General features: G+C 31.9%; 2 protein-coding genes across 2 annotated transcripts; one reads left to right on the forward strand and one right to left on the reverse strand.

Annotated features, from left to right (window-relative positions):
- Positions 1-8,098: 8,098 nt before the first annotated feature.
- Positions 8,099-16,448, forward strand: LOC124920205 (ARM REPEAT PROTEIN INTERACTING WITH ABF2-like). Its single transcript, XM_047460641.1, has 19 exons — positions 8,099-8,436; positions 8,565-8,719; positions 10,325-10,497; positions 10,571-10,691; positions 10,777-10,851; positions 10,932-11,026; positions 11,157-11,232; positions 11,317-11,424; positions 12,816-12,944; positions 13,065-13,133; positions 13,280-13,339; positions 13,825-13,948; positions 14,052-14,191; positions 14,504-14,567; positions 14,661-14,740; positions 14,975-15,039; positions 15,407-15,524; positions 15,616-15,740; positions 16,122-16,448. The coding sequence occupies exons 1-19, from the start codon at positions 8,118-8,120 to the stop codon at positions 16,213-16,215; spliced, it is 2,190 nt and encodes a 729-aa protein (XP_047316597.1). The 5' UTR covers positions 8,099-8,117; the 3' UTR covers positions 16,216-16,448.
- Positions 16,449-16,463: 15 nt separating this feature from the next.
- On the reverse strand, positions 16,464-18,211 carry LOC124920207 (chloroplast stem-loop binding protein of 41 kDa a, chloroplastic-like). The gene is made up of 6 exons (XM_047460642.1): positions 17,751-18,211; positions 17,545-17,666; positions 17,371-17,473; positions 17,150-17,288; positions 16,794-17,071; positions 16,464-16,722 (listed from the first exon to the last, which is right to left on the reverse strand). Exons 1-6 carry the CDS (start codon positions 18,141-18,143, stop codon positions 16,540-16,542), a joined length of 1,218 nt encoding a protein of 405 aa, XP_047316598.1. The 5' UTR covers positions 18,144-18,211; the 3' UTR covers positions 16,464-16,539.
- Positions 18,212-18,216: the final 5 nt, after the last annotated feature.

The raw sequence follows: 18,216 nt of genomic DNA on the forward strand, positions 1-18,216 counted from the left end.
CTATAATGCAGAAATTTTGCATGCATCTATCATCCATCAAAATTTCTCCATGCATGACCCTTCATCCAAAAAAATGAGATTTTTGAATGAAATTTAACAACTTCTCCCGTAATTAGTTATATGTGGTAATTTCCGCAAATAACGTGTCAATGACCAACCTTAAAGAAATTCATATGTTGTCAACGTAAGATATCACGCAAAGAAGAAATTACCATATTGCGCCCCACTAAGAGCAACATATCATTTCATGTAAGGTCACCTCTCTATCATTAAGTCTTCTCTTGTATTTAATTCTATTCGCAAAACTATTCGAACGTTAATCAAACATGTCCTTTACCGAAACATTTCTACAAACCGTGACCGAAACAAGGATTGAGAATGGCAATGCAAAATTTCTGACACTGCACTAAATATCATCCCAGAAGTTGATCGACCGATGAGCCATCGCCTACCGAAAATTTGCATTGTCCACGAAAAGACTTCCACATATATAGTAGATATCTCAAAGCGCTACAACTATCTGGTCGGGGAATAACTTTGGTAAACCTGCATCTAGACCAATCATTTCCATATTTCCTCTAATCATATCATCCCATAAATAGTTAGGCTCAAAAGAGAAGATGTTGCACCATTAATTGTCAAGAGAATTTTGTTAAATGAATCCAAAACTCTAATTCTCAAGCACCATTGATCCTTAAATCTCTTCACTTTAATCTAACTCATGAAATGACCAAATGAGGACTCGAAGGATCCCTACAAATAAATTTGCACAAAAAAATTTCATCTTCATAGTCACATTCTTGGAAATAAAAAAATAAGTATATCATAAAAGTGAGATATAGATGTCAATGCACACTTGATGAGGACCAAACGATCCTATTTATTTGAATAATTTATGATAATTAATGTCCTAACTTACAGTGAAATGTTTTTTTTTTATGGGTTTTACAATTTGATTTGTGATTTCCACGATTAAATAGATTAATAAAAAAAAATTATTCTTAAAAAAAATATAATAGAAAAACATCGCATTAGTTGAAAAGTTGATATAAATGGATTAGGAGAAGGATGAATAAAGTAACTTATATTAATTCTGTAACAAATTTATAAAATTAATGTCTCAATATTCTAAAAAATAAACAAGATTTTTTTAATAGGGAAAGGTACAATTTGATTGTTTTATATATATAATGATTAATATTTTATAGTAAAAAAACAATAGGATAAGGTTAGCTAGCTAGGAAGACAAGAAATGTTTGAGTCGAAGGGGAGATAAATTCATATAGATAGACATCAGTTTGATCCGCACCCACTTCGTACAAGAAAATCTCAAATTGAATAAAAATCAAATCAAATCATAACAGAAATAATAACAATAATAGAATTATGAATATAAATAAATAAATAAAAAGAAAAGGGTTTTTAATTAATCCGTAGTCTGCAGTCAGAAATGCACAAGTATTTTACTTGAATTAGAAAAAATTTCTTTTGCTTTTCCGAAATTGTCAACTCTCTTTGTGTTAATTGTCATCCACTTATTTTGGTTGGTGCGTTTGGTTGATGATATCATCAAGTCAGTGTGTATGTACAATTACATTAATAATTATACATGCAAATATCCAAACCTAAAAATAAAAATACTAAAGAATTATTCAATTCTTACTTAAAAACGTCTTAAGAAGTTCGCGGATATACATCACCGTTAATGGTTCATAAATTGTTACAAGCTGCATGCATGCTGAATAAAGGGTTTTTGAACAAATAATATTTTCAGCAAGAATTACATGCATGATGAAGATGGAAAGATGGAGTAAATTAAATAAAGAATTGATCTTTAACTTTTGTCTTCTTCTTTTTTTTAACTGAAAAAGCCTCCAAAAATCAGACTCATATACATATTATGTAGTTAAAAGCAAAGATTCTTCTTCCTTCGATCTCATGCAGATGTTTTTTTCTTCAATAACTACAACTTTCTCATTCCCACTCACTATAGTGCTATACTCATATTGTAAAAAATTTCACTTTACATATAATTATATGGATAAATGACTAATGTTCAATAAAGATCACAAATATCATAGACTAAGTATAGTTATTTTTGTAGAACGTTGGGTCCGTTTCTCTTTCAGAGTGCGTCGACTAATCTCTGCGGGTTAAACACATAACCCGCAAATATACTCAACCAATTTAATCAGACGAGCGGAACTTACCGTCTGAAAGGCTTGAACATAACCTTAAAAAGGTTAGACTTGGGATATCCACCTCTTTTATCATGACATAACTATTAGTTACTAGAAAAAAATATTGATCATTAATTAGAATGTACCCCTTTGAATGAATATATATACATGTATAGGTAACTAGCAATTATATGGATGAAAATGTAGTTGTAAGAAAACAAAAACAAAAAAAACAAACGGGGCCTACTAAAGAGTACTTGTGTATGATAGAGATGGAGAAAAGCTAGTTAGAAGTATGATCATCTACTTTCTTTCACTAAAACATAAGCAATTCATCTCACAATCAGTTTGTACTGAATCTTATTCATTCAAGTAATTAATTCATCAAACCCTTAGAGCATGTTTGATGTTGGTTATTTGAATTTTTTTTAATAGATTTTTACTAAAGGTTGTTGTTTGATCAAAAAAGTAATTGTTATTTGTGTTTTTAATTAGTTGAATTATTATAAAGTTTTTGTTTCGTGTTTAAAATTTATTATTTTAGTTGATGAATTCTTAATTTGATGATTGTAAAGAAATGATGAAATTAAATTTGAATAAAAATTCCAATTCAAACGAGCTCAGCTAATAGTTATATATTCCATCTTAGCTTTGTTTTTTTGTTTGAAAGTTTTGAATTATTTAAAAAACATTAATTATTTGGGTTTAATTTTGAAAAAATAGTTTTTTTTATTATTTTAATGATATCAATAAATATATATATATAGTTTAAGTATAATGAAACTAAGTAGTATATTAACGAATAGAAAATTAAAATGCATAAAATCAATAAATTAACGAGTACGAAGTCCTAAAAAGAGAGATGAGTTCTCTAAACGACTTTATCAATTTCTTTAACGAATCTCTAAACGTGTCAAAATAATAATGTCATAGATTATTTGTACCAAGAGATTTCAAAGATCCGTCACCACACAACAATGAAGAAGAATGCGAGACATTAATTCAACTTTCATAAGACACAACGATTAACACACTACTTCTCTTTTTCATAACTCTGTTATCCATTAAAATTTACCTATGAATAACACTCCAATTATATAACTATTTTTTTAAGAAACATCAACTCATCGAATATATAACTTAGCAAATATGTTATAATAATGTCCCACATAAAAACTATCATTTTATTGCCACAACATAATATCTTGTATGTGATTATTGATTAAACCATGTTCTACTTTATTTTATTTTAAATAATAGCAATTTTACCATGATAACATGTTCAATGAGATGGTTCTACTTTCAAAAAAAGAAAAAAAGGAGCAGTCAAAACTATAAATTTAGGGTTTACCCATTTACCATGCATATATATATGTATTGGTCCCAACTTAAGTACTGATTCTTATATACTTGGCCAGTAGTGATCCAGGCGACGATTCACCAAAATAGGGCGGTCAATATATGCACTGATCAATTCTAGCTGATTTCCATTACTGACGTTCCTCCAATCAAAATATTACCCCTTTTTTTTACCATACTATGTACCTTTTTTCACTCACATTTTTTTTACAGCTTATATTACATCAAAGTATATCCTTTTCTAAATTTTACTTCGTACCTAAGACTCAGACTTTCTCTTATTGTCAATGATGTGATTCCTTACAAGGTTTATTTTTGTAGATTGAAGTGTGGGCTTCTTTAGTTTAGTAACGATACTATATCACGAGGAAATGAATCGTTATTGTCACTAGGTACTGATGCTTCGATATATAGATCTCAAGTATGAAAACTTTGTGACCAATTTGGTATTACACTTTTTTGGGTGATCTTTTGATCTTACACATGGGTCATGTCTTCCCCTATTCAGGCTCTAGGGAATCTTGGATTGATTGGGGAAGAGGTATTATTGATTTAAAAAAGGCATTAATTGTTGGTTTTATATTTCGTAGATTGTTAGAGTGAATGTAATGAAAGATGTTATGACATCTAACTATCTAACGAGGAAAAAACAAATATTATATTTAAAAGAAAAAACTCAATTATTAGGAGTATTCATGTTTCGCGAAAAAATGGTTAGTAAAGAATTCACAAAAAAAAAAGTTAACCTACAAAGAAAACAAAAAATACACACCGAATTGAGGTGAGAAAATTTACAAAAATCGTACATGGACCACATGTTACTATTGTGAATCGTATTAACTTCCATAATTAAAAAAAATTATTTGCAACTAAACAATTTTTCAAATTTCAACTAAAAGAAACTGCAACCTTAAATGTAATATTATTATGTTGAGAAAAAGTTTAAAAAGGCTTATTTTAGAAATTTTGAATTAAGATTGCTTCTAAACCATTGAATTAGAAAGTTTTGCAACTAAAATTAAAACATTTTGTTATGAATATTATGCAACTTGATATTATGACATAAAATGTAACATTCTTCTTTCAAGAATACAAAATGTTTGGCTAAGATTTCAGGGCCTATTAACTTTTTTTAGAACTTATAATTTATTGAAACTCAAATTTTGATAAATCTAAATACAACAAGTACATTTTAGGATTGAAGTAACAATAAATTTTAAAAATTGTTATTTAGATCAACCTTATATGATCAATTTAGAATAAGAATATCATCTTTAAATGTATGTCAAGCCTAAGATTGGTAATTGATAAATAAACTAATACATGAGAACTTATTATAATTGTTTACCTATCATTATATGTTTGATGATTTCGATTTATTTAATCTTTATTATTAAAAAATATTTATTTAGATGTTATCATTAGATGGGTAGAGAACTAAACTTTGGAAGATATATAAAGTTTAATAATTTATTTAAAATTATTAATTTAATCAAAATATTTTTTAAACAAATTTTTGTGTATAATTTACCTTTTTTTAAGAATAATTCTATCACATTATATTAATATAAGCTATAGATGAGTAAGTATGTTTTATAAAAACTCATAAAATTTCTTGAACTAAATGTATTATTTGTTTATTTTTAGCAATAAATCAATTAAAAGTTCGTAATAAAATAGAAGAGGTCTCTCTTGTTAATTGTTTGATAATTTATATTGAATTTAATTTAATTAAAAAAAATTAATTATTTAATATTATAATATAATATTTCATTTATATATAATATATATCATTTAAACCGACCTCTGGTATGAAGTTCTAATTTATTAACTGAAGATTTTTGTTTAACACGAAATTTCTTATTATCTCCTTTTCATCAGGTTACTTTTTTTTTTCTTTTAGTATGAATTTTAACAATTTATCTTTTTTTATATGTTTTTAATCGGATTTTATTTTTGGATAATTAACATTACCTCATAATCCTATTTGAAAATAAGAGATTTTTTTAATTAAAAAGTTAACACCAACCTCACTTCGTTTTTAGTGAGAATTTAAATTGATAGCTTTTAATCTCTTATTATATGTTAAAAAATATAATTCCTTTTATCCAACACCTTTTTTTGTCATAATTATGCATTTTCATTTGGATTATAGAAAAAGAAGATGTTTTTCAATGATTTATTTCTCCCAAAGATTTTCATGCAACTAAAATCATTAGTCAATCATTTTGTCTATAATGGGCCTGTAACTGCTCATAGTTGGAAACCAATAGGCCTATTAATAAAAAAAATCTAAAGCTCAAATATTATTCACAACATAAAATTCAAATAAATATAATAAAATAAATTAGTACATTATCAACTAATAATAGATCTATTTAAAAATATTTTGAACTCAAAATAAAATTATCTAAAATACTATATTTTATTTATTTTTTATTTTTTATTTTTTATTTTGTTTTTTCTTATATTTTAATATATTATTTAACACATTTAAAAATATACAAGGCTTAAGAAGTTTAATAAAAAAATTGTTATTTTAAATATTATACCAAAGCGCAATTCACAACATAAACGTCCATATTTGTTAATAACTAACAAATATGACAAATTAAACTCTTATTAACATATTTTTTTAATCATAGATATTTAACTCATACAAATTTATTAAATAATTATATATTCTAATATTTATTTTAACAATTTCTTATCTAGAACAATCATGAATCCAGATAAAATATATATATATATATATATATATATATATATATATATTTGAAAAATATCTATGTATATTAAAAATGATAAAAATGGTTTAAGCATATAACAACAAATAATGACATGAAAAAATATATATTACTCTATAAGTTATCAAACTCGTAAGTCATCTAGAAGAACGACGATTAATTTTCCGACGGACTCTACTGACTTTCCGAAATGAATTTTAGAAAATGTATTAATAATATCATTATGAATGATACGCATCGGACGACTACAATCATTAAAAGTTCGACGATTTCTCTCAAACTAGAACTAGATAGTGCACCAAAATATATAGGTCTGTCATATCAGTCACATCAATCAAAAGTTCACAACAATTACAAAGACCATCACCCAATGAATCTCAGTAATACTCCACAAATTGTTTCATATACTAGTCACCTCTCGATAATGCAAAAGTAAATGAGTTGTCGATTCAACATACTCGTGACACATACGACTAACCATAATACAACATTTTTTCATGCAAATATCATCCATAAAAATTCCACTGTCAATAACGCTTTATCCAAATAATGAGATCTTGAATGAAATTTTTGACTCCCAAAGTTTTTCCCAACAAAAATTATATGGAATAATCTTAGAGAACAACTTGTAGCAATGATCCACATTGAAACTATCAATGTATTGTCAATGCATAACGTCTTGTTCAAATGGGGACACTTAATTACGTCCTACCAAAAGTAAACTCGATTATGTGATGAACTTTTCCTAATGTTTAATCTCCTTTTATATCTAATTCGGCTAGCGAAATAACTAAACTGATGATCAAATGTGTCATTAACTATGACATTTCTACATATAGCAATGGAAACAAACTCAATATACGTCACAACTAGACTTTTGACACTACACCAAATATTGTCTAAGAAACTGACCGGAGAACCATCCCACAATTATTGCTCATGAAAACTTTTTTATAGAATAAATTTTCATATAAATATTAAAACTCGTTGGATAATTAGACATTTTGGTGAACCAACCAGAACAATTATGACCATACTTAAATTTGATCATCGATGTCTAAAGACTATTCGGCTTCGTTGCAAATATATTACACCATTTTGATAGAAGAGCCTTATTAAATGAAATAAGATCTCGAATATCCAGTCATCATTCATTAATCTTTAAAACATTTAACCTTATCCCAACTAACTATATGACAAAACGATGAGTTAGAAAATCCCCATAGAAATTTATACATTATTTTCTCCATTTTCACCATCGGTCCATCAAACTCTTAGGAGAATGAATAAAAAATCATATATGTGGGCATATGACAACGCAATCTGAATAAAGATTAGTTTAACCTCCTTTTGAGATTATTTTACTTTTCTATCTAGATAGTTAAATTCCATTAAAATGATAATTGGATCCCTAAATATATTGAATCGTAATTTAGCTCCTAATGACATACTAAGATATGTTGATGGAAAACCACCAATTTTGAACCCCAACATCTTTGTCAACATCACTCTTCTTCTATTCGAACAAATGTGATATGTCAAAATGACATTTTTTTACCAATAATTCACTCCATGGATTAGTGCCGAATTTCATACGAAATCATTATTTTTTAGAAAGCTTACATAACAATAACAAATAAAAAATGAGAGAGTGGATCACCTTTTATGATTCTTAGGGAGTTTTCGAAATATAAACGAAAATTATAGTTAACAATGACATAAAATTTAATGTAGATAAAATATAATTTAACCAATCAATTTTCGCACCCTAAAACCCAAAATCCCAAACCACGTTCTTTCTCTAAACTACCCTTCCTTACCCACGAGTCACATGCACCTCTCTCTCTCTCTCTCCTCATCCATCCATCCATCCATCTTCACTCCTCCTTCTTCTGTCACTTTCATGGAGAATCAAAAACGCCATGAGCAACTTACGAGCTCTGCAAGGAAGAACCTCAAACGGAAGCTAGAAGAAGACTTCGACGTGGATCGCAAGATCGCTTCAATTTCGAACCAAAATTCCGTGGAAGATCTCTTCAAAGAGGTTTATACTCAGGTCGAGATCCTCAACTCCAACTACACTTGGGTCGAAGCAAATCGAGCATCCTTTAAGCGCGCTATTCATGTCCTCTCCGAATTTGCTAAAAACGGTAGGAATTGTCTGATTCCCCAATTTAATCTTACCATCGACCTTAGTTTGTTCTCGAATTTTGAAGCTGCAGTTCTCTGATTTTTGGTCTTTAGAGGTATTGTGTTTAAGTAATTTGTGTTATTGCAGAAGATTTTGTGAATGCAATAGTTGATTGTGGAGCGGTGCCGGCGCTGGTATGGCATCTCGATGCTCCGCCCCGGTTAAATGATTCAGGTTTGGTGTTTTACGAGCATGAAGTTGAGAAAGGGTGTGCTTTCACGCTTGGGCTTCTTGCTGTAAAAGTAATGGTCTTGCAATACTGCATTTTCCTTTTCCTTAGTCTCATCATTACTGTCTTAATTCTTCATTATATTGCCCTAATATATTTACCTAAAGTATCTCATAGTCTGGTCATAATTGACAGATCGTGCTACCTTAAAAATGTATGATATGAATTTATCTATAGTTCCATACTAGTCAAGTCCTTGACTACTCAAGGAAAATTCATGCTATAGCTTTAAGGAATTTATTAATTAGATATTGTGAATGAGTAATGACATAGAGCGGAAATTTGGTGTTATGAATGATGTGGTTGTATATGGAAAATGGAATTTCTTTCTCATATTAGATTTAGGATCAATCACGTGTTGACACATCATTCCCAACACCATTCATTTACTTATTGTGAATATTAGATTTGAAATGAATCTCAATTATATTTGCCATCAAATTCAAATTGAACCATTATATTTATCTTGATTATGAGACATTTCCACCTTACGTTTGAATAGTGGCATCAAATTTGTCGAATTATACTCGATCATTTAAAAATATCTATAATAAAATATGGTCATTTTGGCATTGTTTATTGAGCTAGATGCATCTAATTTGGAAAAAGGGTTCTAATATGTTGCACGGATACGTGTATCGTATCAAATACGATACGGATACGGCGATACGGCAAATTTTAAAAATATAGAATACGATATGTTTAAGATACGCATATTATTAAAATATATATATAAAATAATAAATAAATAATTTAAAATATATTAAGAGTTAGTTAATAACTTAACGTAAATCTTAAGTTTATCTTGTTTATCTAAGGAGTACATCAGAGAGAGACAAAGTAAGATGGGGGAGGTTTCAGTCAAGAGGAGGAAAGGTTAGTTTAGGGTTAGTTTTATTTTAAACATTCAAGTCCTCTTAAATTTTGTATTTTTTAATAATTACCCAAAACGTATCCAAAAATGTATCCAAGCCGTATCCAAACCGTATTGGATTTGTCAACTACATAAAAAGTCAACGATACTTCTTTTGCCGTATCCGATACTCCAAAAAAATTAATTTTGGAGTATCTGTGCTACATAGGACTTCTAATGAATCTTGCTACCAATAAGCAATCAACTATGTGGTGTATCATATTTATGTTGTACTTGTATGGTCATACATTTTGTGTGTTTCTATTCATTTTCATGCTTCCTAGATTGGGAATTTTTCTTTATAAACATGGGACAACTTCAAAGTAACATGTCTATGGAAAAAAAATTATTTAGGCTGATTAATTGTTGGATATTTAATTAGTCGCATGTATTTCTAGCTCCTTTTATTTCCCCTTGATTTGCTGGGAGCATTGGCTATTTTGTTGATTAAGAGTTGCTTGATTTGATCAAATATTTTTGCTGAAGTGTAGATTACTTTATGCTAGGTCATTAATTCTGGTGCAATTTAATATAAGGTATATGTTGATCTATATTATTTTTCTTAAGGTTATGGTGAAGTATTTTCCTTTTTTAAAGTCTTGGATGTTAGAATAAGGAGGGATTTTTCTGAGAATGCCAAGAAATAGTGTAATTGTTGACAGTTCTTCTTCATCACACTTGGTTTTGTATATTTTTTATTAACAGCCAGAACATCAGCGACTCATAGTAGAAGCTGGAGCACTATCCCATCTTGTCAATCTATTGAAGAGACATAATGATGACCAGAACTCCAGAGCAGTCGCTGGTGTTATCAGGAGGGCTGCTGATGCTATCACCAACCTTGCTCATGAAAATAATATCATTAAAAGTCGTGTTAGGTTTGTCACGCTTCATACTCTCCAACATTGACCTTAATAGAAATGTCTCGTAACATTCTCAATGCTGATACAGAATGGAAGGTGGGATCCCTCCCCTTGTCAAATTGCTAGAGTTTGTTGATCCAAAGGTCCAGAGAGCAGCTGCTGGGGCACTACGCACTCTCGCCTTCAAAAATGATGAGAACAAAAATCAGGTTGGTTGGTGTTATCTGAAGACTATATCTATTTAGGGAATCATTTTCACCATGTTGATGACAATTTATTATTGCTACCTTGCAGATAGTGGAGTGTAATGCTCTGCCTACTCTTATTCTAATGCTCCGATCCGAGGATCCTGGTGTACACTATGAAGCGGTTATCCTGCCTTCTTACTTGAATTTACGTGTTTTGTTTTCTTGTTATGTTCCACACTGACATCTGACTATTTCCATTAGGTTGGTGTCATTGGGAATTTGGTGCATTCCTCACCTTCAATAAAGAAAGAAGTCCTGCTTGCTGGAGCGTTACAACCAGTCATAGAATTGCTGAGGTTTTAGTCCATTGAGTTGATTTCAATGCTCATTTGTTTTAGCAAGTCTATTTGAAGCATGAATACTGCTAATTAGTTTGCTTAAGATACTGCAAAAATTCTGTGCTAATTTACTACCTGTGATTCGCAGTTCCTGCTGCACAGAGAGCCAAAGGGAAGCAGCTTTGCTACTTGGACAGTTTGCTGCTACTGATTCTGATTGCAAGGTGAAGGAATTAGTGATAGTTCAATCTTGTAACTGATGTTTGGTTTCCTATGTGCCATCTAATCAAGTAAAAGGTCTATTGTAGGTCCACATTGTGCAAAGAGGTGCTGTGCCTCCATTAATTGAGATGCTCCAGTCTCCTGACACACAGCTTAGAGAGATGGCAGCCTTTGCTCTTGGAAGGCTGGCTCAGGTACTTTTAGCTTTATGTACATTTAGTTTTGACGCATTAAGTAGTGGAAACTAGGCTACCCAACTTTCCAATCTTAGTGTTGTTATAGATTTCCTTTTTCCTCCATAAGTCGATTATGCTGTTAAAAACAAGAAAGGTAACCAGGAATGGCAGACGATCAATGTGCTGAGTCAGGGAACTAAAACTAGTATACCATATTAGCTTGATTGCTGTAAAATGATTATGATCTCCAATATATTTACCACAGGAATGTACAAACATGTAAATGCAAAACTTGCAAACTCCTAAAATAATGTGAAACATGAAATCTTATGAAGATTAAACCTTTTAGAAAATTCTCTCTTATTTTCAGCCTTGTCCTTCCTCTGGAGATACATTCCCTTTCTCATGCTTTATGAAAAAAATATGGTGCTGGGGGTTGCAAAGCATCTTCATGCCTCATGTCCAACCTTGTATTCCTTTTAGGATGCACTGTTAGATCATCATGATGGTTGGTTGATACCGTGGATAATATTTTGGGTTTATTATTCTGTTTTTCAATCAGACTAGCAATGTTCTTCTAATGTGATTGGTGTCTATGTAATTAGTATTCAGTTGGAGCCCTGAGATATATTTAATCAAAACCTTTATAGTTTTGGGGGTTGCAAAGCATCTTCATGCCTCATGTCCAACCTTGTATTCCTTTTAGGATGCACTGTTAGATCATCATGATGGTTGGTTGATACCGTGGATAATATTTTGGGTTTATTATTCTGTTTTTCAATCAGACTAGCAATGTTCTTCTAATGTGATTGGTGTCTATGTAATTAGTATTCAGTTGGAGCCCTGAGATATATTTAATCAAAACCTTTATAGTTTTGGGGGTTGCAAAGCATCTTCATGCCTCATGTCCAACCTTGTATTCCTTTTAGGATGCACTGTTAGATCATCATGATGGTTGGTTGATACCGTGGATAATATTTTGGGTTTATTATTCTGTTTTTCAATCAGACTAGCAATGTTCTTCTAATGTGATTGGTGTCTATGTAATTAGTATTCAGTTGGAGCCCTGAGATATATTTAATCAAAACCTTTATAGTTTTGGGGGTTGCAAAACATCTTCATGCCCATGTCCAACCTTGTTTTCCTTTTAGGATGCACTGCTAGATCATGGTTGGTTGATAGTCTGGATAATGTTTTGGGTTTATTATGTTCTTTGCTTTTTTTTTTTGTCGATCTGTTTTTCAATCAGACTAGCAACGTTCTTCTAGTGTGATTGTTGTCTATGTAATTAGTATTCAATTGAAGCACTGAGATATATTTAACCAAAGCCTTTATAGTTTTATTTTTTAAGTGATGTCATGGATACCGCTTATCTACAGACATACTCTGAAATGCATATTTGCTTTTAGGATAATCACAATCAAGCTGGGATTGCACACAGTGGTGGTATAGAGCCATTGCTAATGCTTCTTGATTCAAAGAATGGATCACTGCAGCATAATGCAGCATTTGCTCTTTACGGTCTTGCAGAAAATGAGGTATAACTTCAATTGGGATATTATAAGATGCTCTTTTTGTTGGTATATTCTTGGTTTAGTACTGTCAATGATCTATTGATTTGATACAACAATTATGCTGAGGAAAATTGTTGTGGATAGGATAATGTTGCTGATCTTGTTAAGGTTGGGGGTGTTCAGAAGCTTCAAGATGGAGAATTCATTGTCCAAGTACTTCCATTACTATAGTCTCATACCTACTGAGTAGTCAATAAATATTTCTGGAACACTTTCAATCCTTTAAGTAAGCAGATGGTTAAGAATGATTGTCTTCATTTATTTGTTTTGTTATCATCATTTCATGATTTTACTTGCAGCCAACAAGGGATTGTGTGGCGAAGACTCTAAAAAGATTAGAGGAAAAGATCCATGGACGGGTGAGTTTGTTTTTCTCATCTCATATTGAAACCTACTTGAACATAGCTGAATTGTTTCATTGTTAATTTTCTATAACATTAAAACCCAAATATTCTATTTGGACGAGCAAAGAAATATTTTTCTTTTTCAAAATCAAGTCCTTTTTTTTTATTAGACCTTTTCCAACCAATCTAGGGTGAGCGGAATCTTGCATTGTAGAACTCCTTTCAGTGAAGATGGGGATTTATTCTATTGCGATGGGGATTTACTCTATTAAACAGAGTAGTTTCATGGTTTGATAAATTTGACACACAATTCATTACTCTTAATTAATGAACCTTATTTTATGATTTTGTTGATGTTTTACCTTTTCAAAACAAAACTCTTAATTAATGAACCTTTTGTAAGTATGATATATAAATATGTCAATACATATTAAAATTTACCAAAAAATTCTTTTAGTTGTATTATCACCTCACTATCAACTTTGCTATTGCTTTGGCAGGTATTGAGCCATTTATTGTACCTGATGTGTGTTGGAGAGAAGGCAGTTCAAACACGAGTTGCTTTGGCCCTTGCCCATCTTTGTTCACCTAATGATCAGAAAGCTATTTTTATGGATAATAATGGTGATTTTCTTTTTCTCTTTGCTTTAAGTTTTCCAATCTTTGCTGGCTCTGATTTCACAAAGTTGTTCAATGGAGCCTTAAAGATAATGATTTGTTTCTATAGGATTGGAATTGCTTTTGGAGCTTCTTGAATCAACTACATTGAAGCAGCAACGGGATGCTTCAGTAGCTTTGTACAAATTGGCTACCAAACCCTGTTCCATCTCTCCTGTAGATGCAGCTCCCCCGTCGCCAACACCTCAGGTATAAATGACTTAACTTGGTAATCTGGTAAAGGCGTAAAAAAGACAACTTTTAACCCATGAAAAATAATAAAATTACGTGGTAAATAATCTTCAGATATTTTTAAGACATTGGTTCCACATTTGTTCAAATCAACTTGATTTATTCAGCCCTTGGACTTAACTCATTCGGCACATAAAATTACTTATGAAATGCACCTTTAGTCGTACTCAAGAAGAATAGTCATGCTCTCATTGGTCTAAGAAATAGTTTTGGTTCTTTGAAGTTGAATGTTTTTTTTTCTTGATATGATTTATTCAATGCTTAATGCAGGTATATTTGGGTGAGCAGTATGTAAATAATCCTACACTTTCTGATGTAACATTTTTAATTGAAGGTGATTTATAGCATTCCTTTTCGTGTTGAGTTTAGTTATACATTTTATTTCTATTTTTCTCCCTGAGCTCATTAGAGGCTCTTTTCTCATCAGGGAAACGGTTCTTTGCTCATCGGATCTGTCTCCTTGCTTCTTCTGATACATTCAGAGCAATGTTTGATGGTGGTTACAGGGTAAAGTTTAATTGCTTTTTATATTCCCGTTCACAATTCATTTCTTTATGTGACTTTTCTTGATGGGTATAGATCTGTGTCATAATGTTACACTGTATTGGTTATTTTTGTTCATTGGTACGCAAAATAATGATAGGTTAACCATTTATTTGGTCTATCTTTGATCTGTTTGTAAGTGTACCTTTTCCCAACTCGTATCAATGATTTTAGAAGCTTACAAAAACTTGTTTGCAGGAGAAAGATGCTAAAGATATAGAGATCCCAAATATCAGATGGGATGTTTTTGAGCTAATGATGAGGTAATGAACCTATTTGGAAAATCACCCCAATGGAAAATAGCCAAAGTGAAATTGAAAATGTTTTTTTTTGTTTGTGTAAGATTGTTTTCAGGATATATTTTTTAGATCATGATCTAACTTATAAATAGTGTAAATTTTGTTTAGATTTGGTATAAAATCATGATCCAATTTTATTTTTTTTAGAGGATTGTGATTTAAAAATAAACATCAATTGTAGATTTTTCTTATCATGATTAAGATGAAGAATCATGATACCATATATATATTGAAACTTCTTATCATTAATAGCAAACAGGCGTCCAGTTACAACAGTTGGAATGGGATTGATGATCTGAACTATGTTCGACCTTATTCTCTTTTGCTGCAGATACATATACACAGGTTCAGTGGATGTCAATGCAGATATTGCACAGGAGCTTCTTAGAGCTGCTGACCAGTATCTTTTAGAGGGGCTCAAACGCCTTTGTGAGTATGCTATTGCACAGGTAACTAAATGAATGCCTCCATGTGCAATATATTTTTTGCTTATCATATAGAAGAGCTTTCTGATTCAAATTCTGAATATTTTATCTGAAGGACATTTCTGTAGAGAATGTTTCACTCATGTATGAGTTGTCAGAAGCATTCAATGCCACATCACTAGAGCATGCTTGTATCCTCTTCATGCTGGAGAAGTTTGACAAGTTATGCACTTTGCCATGGTATGTAGATCCTCTCTTAAATTATAAACTTGCACTAAAAACTTGTTTTGTTTCCTCCACTTTAAAAAATTGCTCAAATCACTTCCCGCTCATTATTTCTTGGTTAATTCCATTATTGTCTCGTCAATACGCACATTAAAAGAGAATTTTAGAAATCGTGTAGAGATGATTTAAAACTTAAAACTCAAGTCTTTTGTGCGCATTTTAAAAAGTTGAGAAAGCAAAATGATCCCGTTGAGAAAGCAAAATGAACTTATTTCCTGTAGTAGAATTGGTATGTGGTATAAATCATGAAATTTGTGTAAAAGGTCACAAATCTTTTCATATGATTCATTTGGAGCTCCTGGCAGTTGATCACAATATTGAAATCTTGACGTGCAGGTACCCTCATCTCATTCACCGCATTTTACCAGAAATGAGAACTTACTTTGCAACTGCACTAACTAGACGAGTCCTAGTTGAACCGCATCAGTAGAATTTCTTAGCCCTTGGTCAAGTGGTATGGCATCACTCAAACTCACACTGTATATAATATATCTGCCAGTTATGTCCAAGAAGCATCATCAAGACTTAATTCTGTGGAGCTGAGTTCAGGATTTTGGTATGGGTCATACGATACCAAGCATTAGCCTTAACTATGATGTAATCTTGTAAGGATGTAAAAAGGATGTTATAATTAGGGTTTAGGGCCAATGGTTGGAGACTTTGTAAACTCACTCTCAATCAATGAAGACATGCTCTTTATAAAACCTCATCGCAAAAGCGAAAATGATGAAAATGTTATTATTCAAGTTACAAATTAAGCAGAAACTGGTACTTTCAGTGACTCCAATATCTTGTCATCAAGCTCAAACTTAATAGCCTTCTTATCCCTTCCAATCTTCAAGTACTCTTCATATCGTTCCTTCAAATCCTCGGGAAGGTATGTTGTAGCTTTCCAGCCAAGAATATCGTTCGCAGCTCTCGGTTCTGCGTAGAAATGCTGCAAAAATAACAAATCACAACTGTTACATTCTTTCATTCTTTCTTACCTACTTCGGAATTTATTCTTACCATGTCCCTGAAAGGAAAAGCCTTTTTGGCGTCGACTCCAATAGCTTTGGGATCGTAATGTACAATCTCAACCGGGAGACCTGCTGCTTTAGCACATAGTTTGGCCATTCCATCGAGTGTCACTGCCCGATCGCTTACACAGTTAAAAATGTTACCATTTGCAGCTGATGGGTTCTCAACTGCCAGAGTAAGCATTGACGATAAATCTCGAACGTGTGAAATGTTTGTTAATTGTAATCCAGATCCCGGGATTGGAACTGGTCTTCCTCTAACAATTCCTATTTCATTCCATTTAATTTATATAATGACCAATAATATGAGTTATGTAATGCAAAACTGATGTAAGAAACACTTACGATCGAAGAACCATTCCTCGCAATCTTTGTTGTTGCCCGAACCGATCATGTATTGAGGACGGAAGCTTGCCCAACTGGTGAAAACCTCGGAAATGTATTTCTCCACACCGACATGACCCGCACTCGCCTTAACATCGTCCTGGCCAATTTTAAAAAAGAAAACTTGAGAACTTTTTGTAAAATTATGTAGATTTTTTTTGTTTTTTTTATTGCATGAATACCCCTTCTATATGGGGAGGCTCCTCAGTTGGTTTGTAGATTCCAGCACTGCTTATGAAGAAGAAATGTTGAACTCCAGATGCTTTTGCCCAATCCACCACTGGCCTAAAAGAGACAAATATTTATTTGAATTTGTTCATCAAAAATATCATTTAGGATCCTTAAATTAGACAAACCTGACAGAATCCAAGTCCTTGCCATTGTTATCCAATACAACATCAAATGTTTCACCTTGCACAATGTTTCCGACATCAGAAGGGTTCCCCCATACAGTCCGACCACCGGCGCTCACAATCTCCTGAAGAAAAAGACCCACAAAAAGTTCTGTTTAGTACTTAATTTTTTTTAGCTAATGGAGGATTGAAAACTTTGAATTCTTAACACTGAATCTATTGAATGGTGTCTTCTTCATCTTGTCAGACCCTTCTTCACCAACGGTTAGAATTGTAACATCATGGCCTGAAGTAAGAAGATCTTTAGCAAAATAGAACCCAATTACGGCATGGCCTCCACTGTTGGTGTTGATTATCAGAATCTTCTTCTTCTCCGATGTGCTGCTGGCCTTGACAGTGAAGGATGAGAGAGATAGGCGCCTGGATGGAGCAGTGTTGCAGGTAGAGAAAGAGGGTGAGATGGAAAGGGAGAATGAGAGAGATGATTGACTGAAGGAATTACAGGGGAGATGAAACAGAGGAAGAGAGACTGATGGTCGACGGAGGCTGGAGGTGATCGGAGAAGAGAAAAGGAGAGAGGAAGGGGAAGCATGAGTGGCCATTGTTGGATACTAAAGCTTGATCCTTATGAGAACCAAGCAACTGATATTTAGGCAATCCTCACAACTGGTATTT

The sequence above is a fragment of the Impatiens glandulifera genome, chromosome 1 (assembly GCF_907164915.1).
Source record: "Impatiens glandulifera chromosome 1, dImpGla2.1, whole genome shotgun sequence".
NCBI classification, from domain to species: domain Eukaryota; kingdom Viridiplantae; phylum Streptophyta; class Magnoliopsida; order Ericales; family Balsaminaceae; genus Impatiens; species Impatiens glandulifera.